The following is a 19,071-nucleotide window of genomic DNA, read 5'->3' as shown; positions in this document are numbered from 1 at the left end:
CAAATCTCTCGCCTACGGGGTGCACGCGTAAAGTTTCGAGACGTGCGTTTTTGCGCGACGGATTTGTAAAATTGATTTCGCCATCGAGTCCATGCTTTACGACTTCGACGAAGCAGCCAGAAGAAAGGCGATTTATTTCGCGCCAACTTTTTTCGCCCGGCTACACCAGAAGAACGAGCACGAATTGTACCTGTATTAGGCGTGCAGGTACGCATGACTCCGCGATTTTACACGGCCAAAGGCAATCATTTGGCTAAGGCGTTTCCATCAAGCAGCTTATCGAGCAGCCACCACCCCATCCGAGTTCGTTTCCATCGGAATACGACCCATGAACGCGTCTTCCCGGTCCCTTTCCCTTCGTCGTTCCGTTCTTTCGCGATTTCTCAGCCCTCTGTTTCCCCGTTATCTCGCCAAGATTTGAGTGTCAACGCTTGTCTCCGCGAGTCTGCATTCGCCCTGTTGTTCAGGCAAGCTAGATAAATTCGCTCCGCTCCTTTCTCCATTGCCACCGCATGTGAATCGCGATAGGACTGACCTGACACGAGAATTTGGAAAATCGGCCTTTCCTCTCGTTTTTCCTTTCCATGTTTTTTTATTGTCCTTTTTTTATGTGGGACGATTCTTCATGGTTTGTCGCGACTATCGTGGCTTTTTGCTTGCCGCGTAAGTCGGGATTCGTGTTTGAGATGTTTTTACCGTGCCATCCGTGCGGCGGAATCTTGTATAGGTTTCTTTCTGGCTGCATTCCGACGTTCTTTGCAAGGGATCATGTGATAGAACGCGAGATTGTGTAGGTAGTACGGAGTATGATATAACGAGGTCATAAAATCAGTGAGGAATGAAATTAATTTTTGTTGTTGGAGCTAGCGAACCGAGAGAGATACAAGCATTTAAGGATTTGAACCGTGGACAAGGATCGTACGAAGAGATTTTGAATACTGTTAGTTTAGCGTACTTTGTGTGGTATAATGAAATATATCTGCGCAGAGCGCTTTTAATTTCGCAGAAAACCGATTGGGCAGCCCGGTTCGAAAGTTTACGAGAATCAAGACTGCAAGTTGCAAAGTTATTGAACTGCAAAAGATTAAGTTGCCGGTGAGGCAGTTATGCCAATATGAAAGCCTTCCGGAATACACGGAACCAAGTTAGCTTGTTTATAGCTAGCCTTAACTCTGGCTTCCGATAGCGGGGATAACTTATTTCTGGCTTCGCATTTTATTTCGCAGCCGCGAGACATCGGAAACAGGAAGACGAAACGAGAACTCCGATTTATCGTTGTCATTCCATCCCTAATGTTTCGTGAAGAGGGTTGTGTAAGCGAGAACTAAGCGGCGAAAAACTTGTTATCTGATTCCGCTGAATTAGATATCTCCGCGCAGTTTAATATTTAAACGAATGCCAAGTATATACTTAGCTAGGTGAGTTTCCCCACAAGGAAGTTCGGTCGTTTGAAGTAGTTTCTGTAGACTAGCAGTGCTATCGTGAGGTTTGAGAATTTAGCTTACTTTAAGCTTTGTAGAAAGAAAAATATTCATTTGAATAAAAAAAAGATTCTCCTCGTCTGATAAGCGTATTTAATATAATAAGCGATATTTAAACGAAAATGAGTGAAACCTGGTTGAAACATTAATCACATGTAGTAAATTTTAATACACTGTCGATCAGATTTTAAACGAACAATTAAAATATATCAATTATTTATTCCATATTTGCTTCTACCTTCGCGTTTCAAAAATATGAATTTGCATAAATGTCCGCAATCAATTTGCAATGATTAAATTTCAAACGGATTAAATTTTAAAGCTGTAACATAGTGTTTGTAAATGACAATTTAATCAGAATTAAAAGTCCGATTGTTCCGATACTTAACATTTGCTTGCACCATAACTTGTCAACCAAATAATTGTTCAAATATTTAAAGAAAAATCTGACCAGCAAAGAGAAGAAACGTGAACGATTGTAACGTTGAATCTTCGAAGCTCCGTGACAACACTTTCGCCACGGGGCAAAAATACACAATCTGAAAAGCCTGCTGTCGAATATTGTCGCAAACAATAAACGTCGGTAACGATCCACAAATTGATCGGTTTAAAAATTCAGGCTACGGTAATCCGCGACACAACCGAGCACGGGTTCTACCATGATAGAAAATGGAGGATGGCCCGGGTGAATCGGCCGGATTTCGCTGGGAAATGAAAAACGACGCGAGCTAAGCGACTTGTGTGACCGCCTGAATTATTCAGAATTCACTCACCGACCACGTTGAGGCTGTAGTTCAACGACATCTTTGGCTCGGTGCTGACCTGGCACTCGTAAACCCCGGAGTCTCGTTCCTGAGGCGACTTGATTTGCAGCGTCCAGTTTTCAGACTTCTCCGGATGGATCACTTGAAACCTCAGGTCCGAGGTGTACATCAGGATGCCGGCGCTCAGGATATGCATGTCCCTTTTACGCATCCAGGACACCTGCAAGATAAACAAGAAGCGCTGCATGTAAGCCGGTGATAGCTCTGAGTTTAACTTGAGGGTCTGCAGCTGCAGCCTTGACCAATGATGAATTCTATCAGTACATTTTGAATTTGGACATAATCCGGGATTTATGCGAATTTGGTCAGTTAGGTAAGCAGATTGTTACTCTGTGCTTCATCGGTCTTTCGAATATAAGAAAGTACGGTGATCTGCGAAAATATCGTAACATTCAACATATAGAAAATATTTATATAAAATCTGTAGCTTCGAACTGTAAAATCTGTAAAAGAATATATAACTTGGGGAAAATAAATTTTTTCAAGTGATTCTTTCTTTTCAATAACGAAACAAAATGTTTTTCGCATCCATATATTTTTCTTCGATTTTTACTATTTGTTTGTATTTTGTTCTACTGATGTTTTATCTATTCCCTAATTTGATTATTTCTGTCTTAATGTATCTTTTTCCGCTTCAATCTCTATTATTCAAAATATCCTCGACACTGCTGAGTTAACTCCGTGTTCTGCGTCAAAGTAGCAAATTCTCTGAATACTTACACATGAAATGTTTTCTTCTAAACGAGTACAATAAATTCAAGATTATGAAACGAAACGAAGAAAATACACTGTAAGCTGCGCTGTTTTTCAGTTTCGCGAGGAAATAATTTAACGGTAAACGTTAATTGCATAGCGTAAAAATTTAAACGTTAATGAATGTGATGCAGGGCATTCTCTTAAGTTACTTATATTTGAAAATTATTACATTCAAAAAAGTTAAATTATATCAATTATATTTGTTGTATACTGTAATTGTTAACAAAATAACATCTTTCTTCCCTGTATCCAGATTTTTCAGGAGTTGAAGTCAGAATATTTACCGACATATCTCTCGGCGAACAGAAAGTGTTTCATCACAACGTAAGGAAAATAACATTTCAGAGAAAAGAATATAAATTCAATTTTTGAGACGATGTAGGTTTGCCGACACTCCACTTCAATTATTCACACCACGATGCATTACTCAGTGCACACTCGTTCAAACAACTCTTTTCAATGGGTTTCTGTTTTGACAGCAGACAGATCCGCTTACGTTTACGTTTCACGTCCGACCCTCGACCCTTTTCTACACTTCTGCCTTAACTAAGCAGACAAGATTTGGAAACTTAAATAGTAGAAACTTTCCTTCCAGAGAAGTGGAAATAACTTTAAAAAAAATTACGAACGTGTTACAATTGAGATTATATTAATCTTATGACTAGACTAGCTAGATATTTATTTATATTAATTGTATCTCTCTCTACCTAAACAATTAGAAATTTAGATCAATGGTGAACGGTAAGTCAATTGAAGTCGTTAGAAATCAACGTTATTTCCCCTTAATAATATATTAATCTAATATATATATATAAGCGCGAGGTAACTTAATTGTACTTTTATTAAAAGTCACAACATCTCCCAAGATATTCTAACGAGATTTATTTTCCACGCTGACGAACTTGCATGGGGCAATTAATAAAATAAATTGTTGCCCATGGTACGTTACTCATCATAGAATTTTCCTACACAGGAAACTCTGTCTAACCGCGAGACTGGTTGGTGCATCGTTTTATAATTAATTTCGCGACTGCACTCTCTCGCGATACCGTTACGAGCTTGCAATTACGAGCATTTCAGACGTTCCCACAAGCAAGAATCTTTGCACGGCAATTACACTAGGTGAGAATTAACACCATCGTTCAGAAGCATCTACATATTAGGGGATTTTTTGCTTCTTCTTTTTTTTTTTTTTTGTACGAAACGTAATATTTGATTGATCGATTACAATTTTGTATTCAATTTCTGTATTAAATTCAAAAATAAAATTTTAAAGCGTTCGAATATCTTGATATTCTCGAGCGAGTGTGTAACTCCAAGTACAGCGCGAGATAGGGAAAATGAATCTTGTTTTTGTTACACAATGAATTGTTAATTATTCGAGGAATTAATTTCATTGATATTTCACATTATATCTGACGTAAATGCAATTATTACAAAATGTAAAATCACTATCTCAATGTTGTTATTTCAAAATAATTCAATATGTTTATATTAATTCCGTTTAAGTTTGTTGAAGGAACAATCTCGTATAATTCAGTCGATATAATGTTCGTTCCGGAGTCGAATAAAAATTCAACGCATGCATTCACCGGGGACACTAATACACTTTTTACGCAAACATTAGCATCCAAATCGCTTTGATTCTGAATCGCTTTATCCACCGGTAGAAATTAAAACACGACCCGCGCATCTACAAACTTTCCCCCTTTATTTCTTTCTTATCGCGAACCCTTTTTTCCTCTCAAAACCACCATTCACATTATAATCGTTCCCTCGCTTTTTATTCGTCGCTTTACCACTCCTTTTAACCGGTGATTTTATAGCTACCCAACTGATAAATCCGAATTATCGCTAACACTGAAAATTTTAATCAGTTGCCGCAACTTTGTTTCTCTTTCGTGCAACTTCACCCAACAGTACCATTACCATAGAGAATTTTTTAATTCAATAAAAAAAAATGATAAGAATAATTTCCGTAATTCGAAGTTTCCTCAAGAAATGCATCGCGCAATCATCAAACGATACGTACAATTACCAGCTTATACATATACAGCTATCACTAGCAGTATCGACCGTAAGTCATCGTGTCCTATTAGGAAGTTGGATTAATTTGACTAATTTGAACCTCTCGGGACAATATCGACTAGTACTTATTAGTTACAGCTGTCTGGCTCTAAACACTATACTAGAGAGATAGAGAGAGAGACAGAGACGGAGAAGTTGGAGGAAGCTTAGAATTCACGTGTTCAAAGCTATTCGATACGAAGTTCTATTTTATGGATTGGCCATCAGGGACGTTATTGATTCCATATCAGTCTCATCGTCATCGATAGTCATCGAAGTGGCGCGGATGCCGCAGTTAGACGCAGCATGGCATCGATTAATACGTTTACCAGGATGATTATTGGCAATGCCTGTTAGGCATTAGTAAAGCAATGTCCACACACTGAGGCTGTATCAAAGGAGAGATTGAACAACCGCATTTCGCTTGGCTTGATAGAAATGTTTTATGTAATTATATCTTACTGTTCTCTGGCGTGCGCTCAGGGAAGTATAAATTACTCAAATTGCGTCTAATATTTATTTCACGCGAAGCGAAAGAACTTTAAAAGTACTCGTAAAACGCTGGCAACTATGACAGTCACGATGAAACTTTCAGTTATGAAACCTTTTAAATATGTACTTTGCTCTCTAATGGAACGTTTCAAATATCTGACACGCTCTTAAAGAAGTCTTTCTCTTTCATCTTTTGTTCGTTGTTTTCCTATACATATTCGTGTAAGCTGTTTGCATTTGAAGATTAGCACTGCGCTCGAGGACAGAGATATCGTGCGTAAATTTTTGATGATTTATAATTTTAATATTACTCTATGACTCTATAAGGGAATATTTTAACTTAGAATAACAGAAATTGGAAAGAACATATTTTAATACTATGACGACCCATATTTCCTAAATTATGAAGAAGAATTTCCTAAATTAGTAAGATTAATTGACAGTGTATCGAATTTTGAAGCTCTTGTACTGTAAAGAATGGAAAACGTGACTTATCGTGTTCCTCCCCTATAGTCTTCATTTATAATAGCGTAAAATTTTTTTGAAAGTATATTAATAGATAATGATAATTCTATATGCTGTGCTGCTAATAAAATTCAATACAAGATGCGTTTATCATAGCGAATTGGCCTTTCATACCCTCCATTGGCTTTTTACAGCTAGTTATTTATCGGTGTAATAAATTTCCTTAGACAAGAGCTGCTCGAATCTCCGGTTAAAACAAAACGATTGCTCCATATATTTCCTGGAAGCTTCTTTCTCGAGCTGTCGAACGACCTGTCAAATTGTGCGTGCAATTTTCGACATTGTTTACAACGCTATCGACGAGCGCTTAATCATTTACGAGCCCGCCGAAATACTCCAATCGACGTTCATTCGAAATTGACGAAAATCGATCTTGTCAGCTCCCCAACCCTCCTGACTTATCGCAAACTGATTGTCAATATTTCCATAAAATTTTCCTCCACTTTTCTTCCTTTATTTATATCCCGGGATGATAATTCTATGAAAATATATTAGATGTAGAAACTGACTCATTGTGTTTATATCGAACCAATTCCAAATCTGCCGTAAATGTAAAAATAAACATTTTTCTTCAGTGTAAACGTAAAAATTTGCTCACCATTTTGTGATTAAAAAAAAAACCGATTTCTTAACATTTATCAGATATTACGCACATAGGACATATACAATATATAAAATATAAAATATACAACATGCATACATATATAATTTATACATAACAGAGCACTGAGTTAATTTCCACACCTAATATTATCTTTCACTACATACTTTCCGAAAAATCTTTATATTTAAATACCAATGTATTTGAATATAAATAAAGACACCTCCGTCGCACCTTCGTATTCTGTGAACTTGAAAAATTTTTATTTCAAGGAACGCAACGTCTACCAGAAGAGTATTCGACGTCGCGTCTTGGATACATTCGAATTCAAGCAGTTGCTGCTGGCACGCACGAGCGTGCGACCGCTCGTGCGAGTAAATTTCACGCGCGACAATATAAAGTCTGATATTAAATTCTCGGACGCGTACCGCGTTTTCCCACTCGGAGTGACGCGAATGGCTCGCGCAAATTCAGGCCACCAGGCCTCAAAAGGGCGAATGAGTTTCTACTAATTTCAAAGACGCGACGAGAAGAAGCCCGCCGTGTTTCGCTAATGCGCTTTGGAAATTGCCGCTTCTACATGCTTGCCTCACGGCTACATTTCGTAGTGACTCATTAAGTTGGAATCAACGATATTAACACTTAGCTGTCGAGTTTACCTTGGATATAGCGCAGCCTCAAGGAAAACGTGTCTTTGAATAGCGCACGGCGCTAGGTAGCGGTATCTGATAATAATACGCACGACTCTTGTCGAAACTTTCCCACAATAATTTCATAGTATTAAATAAATCTCGATAGTGTTGAATTTGAACGAACGAGTGAACGAGTTTGAATGAATTTTGCATTAGGTTGTCCAAAAAGTTTCCCTCGTTTTATAAGGAAATAATAGATGCACTACATTTCCAGTTTTATATTAGTTTATTGAATTATGTATGATGCATTTTGTTCTATTACGTTGTTCTATTTACATTTGACAGATTAAGTTTCATGTTTGTATGCTGCGTGCAGATAGCGAAAGACACTTTTGGGACAACTTAATACGAAGAACGTCATGATCTTGAACAAAGACAGTTCCAACAATAAATGCGGATTCATCGGACTAAGTGAGAATATTATAACATTTCTCTATAAAATTTCACGTTTTAATATGTCGTCAGGAAATTACAACGATTCAGTAGATCCTTAAAAATATTTCTCTTAAAATCGTGACGTCTGAGCGATGTCAGTGTTACAGCAAATGATGGACGTTACAGCGCGTTATCTCCACAATCCTCAAACCAGATCCTTCGTGTTCCAACGTTTGTACAACAATTCGATCGTTTACAGTGTACTCGATCGTTACAGTGCAGTCGCATCCGTTGACAATCAATCGGCCACGAAAACCGTGGTAAGACCGGGAGGATAGAGCGGACTTGTCGTGTTCGCGGATGCTGCTTACGTTCTCCATGTAATTTACACGGCCAGAAGTTTCGAACCGATGCAGACAAGAAGACGGTTCGCGTACAATAACTTCGCCGATTGTCAAATCGTGAGCTGGTTTTGTCCTCGCCCGAGATGCTAGGTTTGACCAACTTCTGCGGATTACTTAGACAGCAGTTCGAATGACGGCAGGTATTTAGACGTCGCAGAATGCGAATATCTCGCGTGTGAACAATGGACAGACTAGCTTGGATGAACGATCGTTAGTGTTAAAATAACGGAATTTCCAATTCCATACGGGGCCGAAATGACTTTCGCTGATGTCTTCTGATGGCTCCGGGAGCGTTGCGTAGTAATTTCGTTATAGTTTCGAACGTGTTGACTGACACGAGAATTTTTATATATTTCGCCGTGCGAGCCGATAGATATATGCTACGCCACAACATTTAATTTTTGCAAAATATTATATTGTATCTGCGCACTCTTTTCTGACAGTCCGCTTTATTGGCAGTTTTTTAGTCCATGAAATTTATCTTGTACGTGCCTATTTGTTAATATAGCTAAATAGGTTGCATGTTACTTGTTATTTTCACGTTGTTCGGTTCAATGAATTATACCTAACAAGAGCGTAGTTATTTCACTTAAAACTTCATATGCATATGTATATACAGAACTAATTAGATTTTACATTGTCAAATGTTTCAAGTTTCCTTATCCATTATCGATGAATAATCGGAGTAATACAATGCTTGAAAACGATATATAATATGGACCCTTGTTACGCCCAAAGCTTACCATACAGAAATTAGGTTACAGGAATTAAGAAATAATTCGATTACGCTATTGTCTAGAGAAAATAAAATGAACATGTTACTGAGATGAAGCTTCTCAGAGAGCAAGCTCTTTGTGGCAGAGAAAAATGATTCGATAAGAAACTCTCTGTGAAGGAGCCTTCGCTGGATTTGCAGCTCTTTCAATGCTGTAATTACGAGTAATAGGTCAGTTTGTCCATTGGTTTAAACACAAGCGCCTCGAGCCGTATCTCAAAGACGTTTGTTCCTTTGTTTCTGTAAAAGCGCGCTCAATATGTAAAAGACAGGAAGATCGGGAAATCAACGACATAGTGTCGCAACTTGAATGAAACTATGGTAGTACAATTTATTGGAAACGCGAAGCGCATCCTATAATTTTGTAATACAAACGGAAAGAGAGAGAAAAGTTTCTGCAACATTGATCGAATTTTTTCTTCTTTTGATAAGAATTGAAACGCGATGACGGTTCTCTGAAGAGAGTTACATTTTATTTTCAAATCCGCCCCTTTCCACTTTTCTGAACAAGAATTATATGTCGACCGTTTCGGGTATAGATATCCTGCAAAGCGTTTTTTTCGCGCTATTCAGCCGCATTTTCACGCGTAATCTTTTTCATTCCTAGATGGAATCCGACCGCTACAGAGACGTCGAAAGCTTTCGAGCTTTTAAGATAAGTGCTACATTGCATTGAATGGCTGTAGAATTGCAAAGAATTGGCCGGCTTAATATGTCCCCGAACGAGAGGATTTATGGTTCAAAAATAAATGTCAATCCTACGTGGATATGGATCGAAAGTAGTCACAGTTACAGAGAATTCTTAAATTTCCAAATTATTATTAGCTTCTTGCCTTGCCCACAATATTTTCTCGACATTTTTCTAAGTTGATTATTTTATGAACTTAACTAGACCTTCAAACTTATACCAAGAATTGGTAATTATTTGCTGAAAGATACAAATATCATGAGTTGTATATTCGTGAAACAGAAAGTTATTTGTGAGAAGAGAAAAATTCATATTCGGTGCTCATGACAGTGCTGACGAAATTTGAAAAAGTTTACTACGTCGCGTACACTACAAATATTTCACGTAAAATATTTCTACAGCTGTACAAATATCTTTCAAAGGTAGTCGACCATCTGAAATCTCTTTGTAAAAAATACGTGTCTCACTTGTTCCATTTAAGAACGAACTAATTACACCCGACGAAATTTTTAATTACGTCTAAGTAGGGTGAAACGGTTGTCAGGTATCGTGTACTTAATTTAAGCATCCTCGGATATCGACGCGTGTGTTTCCAGGGCAATGGTCGTCGTTGTATTTTCCAAGTTGCGTCTCCGGTGAATAAAAAATACATTCGGAATTCTCCGTGGCACGGGTAACGATTTAATCCGCTGATTGCGTGGAACGTATAACCCGGGCTGGTTTGCAATAACGTTTCGATCTACCGTATATTTGTGGAAATCGGTCGGCACGATGGGATACGTTTATGAGTCATAAATCACAGGCCGGAAGTGAGGCGCAGATATAAACCCTGGAAAACGTAAACAGGTATCACGATATACGATTTTTTAAACGTCCTGTATCGCGGAGACTGCCAAAAATTCGACCAGAGGGAAACACGAACGACGAAGGGAAGGACCGACCGAGGTGCAAAAATCCTCGTTCGAATCGATTACGAAAGTCGGTTACAGGTTAGAGCTATGTTACCAATATGGAAATTTTCCTCGTCCTGGCTAGTAAAACTCACACGCGATCGAGTAAAACACGTTTTTGAACACAACCGTGGAAAGTCAGGTATTGAATATTCGCTAACATATTATGTGTCAACTCATAACATAAAAATTTATTCGTACAAATATTTGAATGGAAATTTCATTGACGGAATGTACAGATACCTGGTAGATCAAGCCTTTAAAAAATATAATTTTCGCTTAGTAGTAAGGGAATAAGAAATTTTTGTTCATATATATAGATACCTTTTTCAATGGTTTATACTTTATCAGAATTGAAGTTTCTGTACGAAAGCAATACGGAAATTATTTTTATAAGCGACTTACAAGGGAAGCTCGGCAACTAGAAAATTAAGAAAAGATTGGTGCTTTGTGCAGGTATAGTTCATGTTATGTTAATAAAGGAATAATTTCTTCCAGCTGGAAAACGGTCATAGGGGTGAAAACATCCCCCAAAATGTATTTTTTATCATCCTTTTATTATCTTTTTATTATCCCGTGTTTATTCTTTATTATCTTTTCATAAAATTTTTATTTATACATTAAAATTCCTGTGATTAAAATCACACAAACTTTACATGAAGTGGCTCACGGATATATTAGCTACCCTTTTGTATTTACTCTACGGAAGTGTTACGACGATGATACTCTTCGAAAAAGTGTTTAAAGCACAAATATTTGCGCGAGCAAAAATTTTGTTGTTTCAACTCGTATATACTATATTTGTAAAGAGCTCTTCGTAAGCCATCTATGCATGTGACAACAACAAATAGAACTATCGAAAATATTATGGTAGAGTAAAGTTTGAAGAAACAATTCTTTCAATTTCTCACGCCCACAATGTACAATATAAAAGATAACATTCTAATGTAACTTTTAATTAATGTAATTTAACAATTAATATAACAATTGCAACTTAAATATAACTTTTTCCCTTTTCCTATATAGTTTCTAAAATATTCAGGATGATAAAAGCTAGGATGTTTTCACTCGTATGACCGTTTTTCAGTTGGAAAAAAAGAATTGTTCCGTCATTACTACGTCATAGAACTACGTTTGCGCAAAGTTTCGAATTTATTGGAATTTTCGAGTTGTCGAACTACTCTTATTAATATTTTTGATAATGCGATGTAAAGTGGGTTAGTCTCGTCATAATATGAAATACTAAGTAACCATACTCACTAAATAATAAATAATAAATAAATAATAAAAAAAAGGACGCGAAGTGACCAGGAATTCGTCGTGATAAATTAGAATAGTTGACTATGATCGTGGAAAGGTTGTCAGCTCGATAAACATGGTTGTTACGAACGGAGTACGGAGGAATCGCTGAAACGCGACTTATCCAACGCATTTGCAGATTGCATGCAGCCTGCTATACCCAGGGGAATGCATCAAAGTAAACTTCTTCGGTATGCGCGACGATACTCAAGTCCGCTGGGAAACAGCCTTCAAGTCGAAATTGGCCACGCGAGCGTAGAAATTTCCCGGATAAGAAACGACCGGCCGAAATCCTGCGAGGAACGCCAGCCTTTTCAGACCGCGTCATCGGCGAAATTTTCCCATAGTTTGAACTATTTTCATTCTGTGAACTCGTTTGTTGCCTCGCTCGCTTTTATTGCGTTTTTTGCGTCACGGGGATGAGCGAGTTCGTGAGCGATGACACTGATTTATGATTCGCGGAGTGTGTTTTAGGAAATGAGATGGATGAAATTTATACTTGAAGAAGGGAGAAATCAGCCCGATGCATAGAGTCCATTTTACGAAATTCCGCAAGGAATTGATATTTTTTTACAGATCTTATATAACACGTTAATGGTCATCGGTGGTCATCGGCGTTTTACTTAATGAATTTCCTAAAATAGTTGAAACATGATTAATTTCACGGACTAAACAATTTTTAATAATGTGAATGACCTGGATAATATTATGGGAAAGTAGTGCGCAAATATAATGCTTTGTAGAAATTAAATGTAATGGTCGTAATATATTTCATTCTACTGCTGCCCCCCCAGGGAAAGATACTTTTGTGAATCTGTGTGAACGCAATTAACTAAAGTATTTCGGAAGAAATATTTCCTTATTACGCAATTTTTCTTAACCTTTTTTTATCAAATTTCTCGTTGTGAATCGTAAGATGACTTTCGTGAACTTTTTTTGAAGGTGTATGTTTTGTGCACAAGCTTGAAGAACCACATAAATCGAGAACAATGAAAGGAACAGGATGAAGAGAGCAGGTTAAAAGAGAAAAAAGTCACCGACATTTTCTTATTTCATTCTTTTCACCGAGAGATTTGATCTTTTGTTGCAGTAACGTCTGCTTCCTCTTCCTAAGAAGATGTTTCACGAAGTTCAATAATGGTATAGCACTGTACTCGAAAACATGTTGTGAAACCTCATTCTTTAATACGCTCATTATATATTAAGACGAATCATTCAGCTATTAACATTAAAAAGTGGATGATATTTTATGGAATCTATAAATCAATCTTTTCTAAATTTATCAAATATCGGAGCAGCAAATATTAAAAAAGTCACGTTTAGAAGAAAGAATGCTATGACCAAATGGTGAATATTTTCTGCAATATAATTTTTTTGTAGAAAATGTTGGTATAAATACAACAGAATATAATTTTTAATATAATTCATATACTTAATTCATTCTTAAATTTCACTTTTTGTTTCTTTTCTAAAGAACCACTTTGTGCAACGTAGGTAGAACAAATTGGATAATCGGTAAATCAAAAATTGGTTTGGTAAACAAAAGAAAAGAAACGAGACCGAGAGAAGGAGATAAAGTGACTTTCCTCTTAAAGTACTATTTCTGTAAGTAGAATAAAGCGACAAAGAAAGAAAGATAGGCAGAAAATCCCTGTACACCGAAAGAAACTGTGGACACCGATATTTGAAGAACACACGATCCTGCAGAAGGAAACATTTTCTCCGTGTCGTAAAAAGAACGGAAATCCAGTCTGTACATAAGAGAAGGAAGAGGGAGAAAGACAGAGATAAGAAAAACTCGATGAATGAGTCTCTATCTGATTGATCCTGTGGATTAGAACAAAAAACGATTCAAAGGCGTTTCGACGATGCGATGCGACGTTCGTATAAATCGATTCCCCAATCTCCTCAGAAATCCGAACAATTCCACAGCCGTGAAATTCCAAGGCAAAAAAATGTCACACTATGTCACAGAATTCTCTCAACCATCCAACTATCTACATTCTCTTCGTTTTATTTATCGGAAATCCCATGTTGTAAATTTTCATACTGTAAGAAGAGAGTGTCGCCAAGGAGAATCGTAATCAGAAACAAAGTTACATTTTCATAAGTAAGTTTCTTCCGTGTTCGATCTTCGGAAAATTGAGACACATTCACAATCGAACGTACGTAATGATTTCTTGTTGCAAGTAGCGGCGTCAGGAAGAACAAGAAGGTTCTGTTGCCTGGAATATTCCGGTGAATTCGCTTGCTTCGATCACTCGGAGCATCGCGTAATAGCGTTTCGCTGCTATGATGTTGGGCAGAGGTTCGAGTTAACGGCAGTGGACATAGGCAAATCGTAAGTGGAATTGCTCGGAAGCAGAAATTCGTGGAGCAGTTTCGTCCCTCCGCGACAATATGTTCGTAACTGGTTATCCTGTGCGAGGAAGTGCTACAAGTTGTGTTCGAAGATGGTATCGGCGACTTCATTTTTGAAGTTGTAACTGATTGTTGATGACATTCGAAATATGAATTTCGATCTTTGTAACATAGTGTCGAAATACTTTCGCAAATCACTGTATCGTCTACAAACGCATTATTTATTCTCATATAGATATTTATCATGGTGGAAAACATTTTCTAATAAATTTAATAAATTTTAGAGATCTATTTCATCGACAAATTACGACGTCTGTGTTTTTTGTAGCACAACTCGTAATCTTACGATTTTCCTAATACAAAATCTTATTTGAATAATTTTTCTTCATTCTTTCTGAAAGGTACTGTAATAAAGAGCGTATGGCACATCCATCAAGAGGAAGGCCCTTTTACAAATATAAATTCATGACAGCCATCGCATTTTCTGAAAAACGCCCCGAGATAGTAAATTTATTAACCTGTTGCTGAATGCAGCGACGTGAAATTTTGAAGGAAACACAGGAATTATTGGAGCGAAGATGATGATGCCACCGGTTCTTACGACACGTACATACAATTTTATAAAAATCGTAAAAATGCGATTTTCGAGTTATCACTATGAAAACGTTGCAGAGATACTCCTCGACCAATTATGGAAATCTTATTCATTCATATTCATAATTTGGCCGATAGAGGACGATTATGTCGCTCTTCTTGATTTATGTGGCACTGTGCTGTATCCTACAAATGCTCTTATTATTAGCTCTGTCTAACTAGAAAGGCGACTGTTCCAAGGTTAAGAACTAAAGCCGAAAGGAAAAGAATGCTCGAGCCTGTTTTACGAGCATTATTCTGTTTGTTCGTAAATTTGATTCGATTACGATCGAAAAACAGTATTTCGCCTCTTCTGGAAAATATATCCTTTCGAGTTGCGTCGCTTCCCACGCAAAGCTGCGATATGCATACTCGATACTTCGTTCCAGATCTCTTCATGTTTTAAACGTATACTTCAAATATATTTCTATTATTCGCTATTATATCGTTATAGTATACTGTTTTAGTAAAACGTGCAAATGTTACAAACGAGAATAACAACTAAAACGTATTAATATCGCATAAAATATCGTCAAACAGAAATGCACTTTGCAAGAACAGAGTTTCACGAACTTACGGTATTAAACGAACGAACACGAGCGCATATTTCGTAATCGTCGCGTCGCCGAGATAGAATTTCGACGTTGGGGATGCAATATTTGACGTCTCAATCCAAGATAATCTAAAGCATTTTAGGAACAGTTTATTCCTACAGCTAAAAGCCTTTGATGACGTAATCCTCAGTTATCAAGCTTCCTCGCGAATATTCCTAAAATTCGTTGAAACTTTGCGCGAAGAGATAAGAGCCACGGCTACGTTCGTCGCTGTGTTGATACGAAGAGCGTCTCGCTTCTTATCAGCTATCGATAAAAGTCTTAACAACTTGAAGATCTTTCGACCAGTTCCATTGGCGACGGAATTTCGGTACGACGGTTCCCGTCACGACAGCTGACAACTGCTTGAAAAGGGGTAAGACAAACAGCTGGCAAGTTGTGTGTTTTGCGTCGCGACGGACGACAAATATCCAAAACGAAAGTTGGAGAAAAGCGGAAACAACGGACGGGAAACAAGGGTGCAAAACCGTTGTCGCGGAGAGATTTTCATCGGTGCATTTTCTTTGACAGAGGACAGGATCAGGTGATATTGTTCCGTGACACTTCCGCGTGAAAATCCATCGAGAGATCAGAATTTTGCATTCGCTCTAAAAGCACAGAAATATCATGGTACAGAGCAGCGTGCTATTATAATCCACGCGGTTATATCCAAAAACTACGTATTTTGTCTCTGAAATAATATTTCTGATGAATTGTACAATGTGTGTCTGGTTTATCTCGAACCGCTCAAGTATCTCGAAAAACACGAAAAAATCAAGGACACGAAAAAATGTTTCAGACAAAATTTTCATGATACGAACGGGGATATGTTGTGTTAGGTTGTCCGAAAAGTTTCTTTCGTTTCATAAGGTGATAATAGATGAACAACAATTTCTGTTTTATATTATTTTATTGAATTATTTTATTGAAACTAATATAAAACAAAAAATATTGTGCGTCTATTATTTCCTTATAAAACGAAAGAAACTTTTTCGACAACCTAATACATTTGACTTTGCGGTGACCGTAAAATCTCCTGTAAAGATATTACAATTTTTAAGCGGCTGCCTCTAACTTTTATTACATATTCCTGTAGTTGACGTTCAGACGTTTTTAAAATAGTACAAACTTGTGTCTTTCGTACTATTCGTCATCGTGACGTAAACTTTTGAATTCAACAGAGCGATATAAGCTACGTGCGATATTATCTAAAAATGGCTGTTCGGAACGGACTGACTGTTTTGGAAACATCAAAACAGCTGGGTCCTGTGTTTCAGCGATACCGGTAGTAATATTATGAAAAACATGTTTTTGTGTCCCTGTGATGTACGTAGCGCGCCTCTAGTGCCGATGGCACATCGAATTTTTAAATTCGTAACTCGATAGCGGATAATACGAAACAAAGTACGCGAGCTTACGGTGATTTACAATCGTCTCAATGTAAGCTACAAAAATACGTAGTAGAAAATTACAATCTTCAACGTGTGCTTTATAGGAGGTCTCAAGGTCACCGCAATATATTCTTCTTGACATCGTGAAATTTTTGCCTGAAATATCTTTTTGTATCGTTTGCTTTTCGCTATATTTGAACGGTTCGAGATAAACCAAACACACTGTTTGTTGTTTTGAAACTATCATAATGAACAGAATTTCCTTTTTCTAGGTAGAAACGTCTTTGAGATTTCAAAGCGGAGGCTCCTATTTCATGTGCATATAAAATACACATGTAACGAATTGATGCATACGAAATTTCGTTTTTCCGAGTAAATCCTTGGGCCGATACATAGCTCCTTCGATGCATATTCCCAACGAATAAGTAGTTGCATTGCTCCAATTTTAACTGTCAAAGTTGCAATTTTAACTGTCAAATGGAGCTCCGTTGTGGTTTTCTTTAAAATAATCTGTTAAATCAAACTTCATTTTTTTTGTAATGAAATTGAGGATGTCTGTAACCTTCCCTAAGTACATATACTGTATAGTAACTTTCATAGCTCTATTCCGAAATTCTAGTTAAATTTAAGTTAAGAACATGCTAATTAATTACGACGATTAAACGAGCGATAGATATTTGATTGATCTATCCATTGTAAAACGGAAAACAAATAAACGTTTTCAGGATCAACATTGTGGTTGAACACTGCAGGTACTTCATCCCCAATCTCCTTTATCCCTCTCGTTTGCATGAATTACGTGAAGAAACTGGTTCGTGCTCTCCCAAGTAATTCGTTTTCCTGTTTAACTCGATTATTTCGAGAAACTTTTTCCTCCTATATCAGAATGGCTTTACTTTGGTGGTCTAGTGAAAGAGAAAGTATTGCGAAATTTTTGCCAATCTTTTGATACTTTGTAAAGCAGTACGACAAAATATATGAAATAAATGAATAATAAATAAATAACAAATAAACAATCTTATCTATGGATTATACCGTATACCGTATGTACTCGACGTAATCGAAAAACCTAGTCGATTTTTTTTTCCATTTTTGAATCTCGAGAATCGTCGAAGAAAGCAGCTGCGAATTCAGCTCGCCTCGAATGAAATTCAAAGACCGACACGGGGCTACTCGACATCGCCGGACACAACTACAAGAAAATGCAAATACTGGTTCGTGGCTTTGCGTTCGTGAGTCCGAACAGTGTCACTAGGACGCATTGGCAGCAGGTATGGAATGGAATCGTTATCCTGCTGGGACGAGACATTCCAGCGCATGCTGGGATCGACGAAACTTGCATCTGGCATGTAGACGACAGGGAGGACAAGGATTCGACAAGATAGAGCCGGATAGAGAGGCAGGGAGGATATTTTTGTTGGTCACGGGGAACACGAAGGCTTGGCGTAACGCCACGCAAACGAATATTGCCAATAAACTGCCAATCCAATTTAGCTACGCAGAAAATACTGCCGTTCATCGTTACGTCCCGGCTTCGACTTTCCATCAGCCTTCCTTCTTTATCCGACTATCGATCTTTCTCTGCTTTTGACAACCTGTTCCCTCGTTTTTTATTGTCGATTCGCATTAGCTGTGGCTGGTAAACACGTATGCGTGCCGAGTTCGGAGCATTTAATTTGTACAAACATCTCTTGATTTGACTAAATCCCGAAAAAAAGGTTTCCTTCTTCAACTAGGCGTTTCTCGAAATTTCATTTCTCGGAATGAGATTCTTGAGAATAATCTTTTTAATTCACTGTTTATAGTCGGATCGATTACTGTAGCGGTTTGTTAGTAGACTGTGAATTTTTATGTAATTTCATATTGTTTCGACCACTCGCGGGGAGACGCGATCGTAAGAAAACACGTCAACGGGAGTCGTAAATTCCCGTTACGATTAAATAATCGACGCCGCGAAATGATCGATCCCCTGATTTCTGTTACGATAATAGGGGTGGTTCAACTGAAATTACACTGAATTAACAGGTATAGAATAGTGTTTATTCCAACAACGTTATATAAGGACAATAGTTACGCCGATGCGTATATCTGACTGATTTGAGGTATGAAACTCGTGTTGAATGAGTGAGAACTTGAGAGACTGAACTCGACTAAAATTAAGACT

General features: G+C 37.5%; 1 protein-coding gene across 5 annotated transcripts in view; it reads right to left on the bottom strand.

The window, feature by feature from the left end:
• Positions 1 to 19,071, bottom strand: part of LOC122574958 (zwei Ig domain protein zig-8-like) — a 433,576-nt gene that overhangs the window by 164,365 nt on the left and 250,140 nt on the right. For all 5 annotated transcript variants that reach the window (XM_043743242.1, XM_043743243.1, XM_043743239.1 and 2 more), the window contains one exon: positions 2,255 to 2,465. In XM_043743242.1, the coding sequence (XP_043599177.1) occupies positions 2,255 to 2,465 (211 nt within the window). The remainder of the gene's footprint in view (positions 1 to 2,254; positions 2,466 to 19,071) is intronic.

This window comes from Bombus pyrosoma, linkage group LG14 (assembly GCF_014825855.1).
Source record: "Bombus pyrosoma isolate SC7728 linkage group LG14, ASM1482585v1, whole genome shotgun sequence".
In the NCBI taxonomy this organism is placed as follows: Eukaryota; Metazoa; Arthropoda; class Insecta; order Hymenoptera; family Apidae; genus Bombus; species Bombus pyrosoma.
This window is presented reverse-complemented; position numbering and strand designations above follow the sequence as displayed.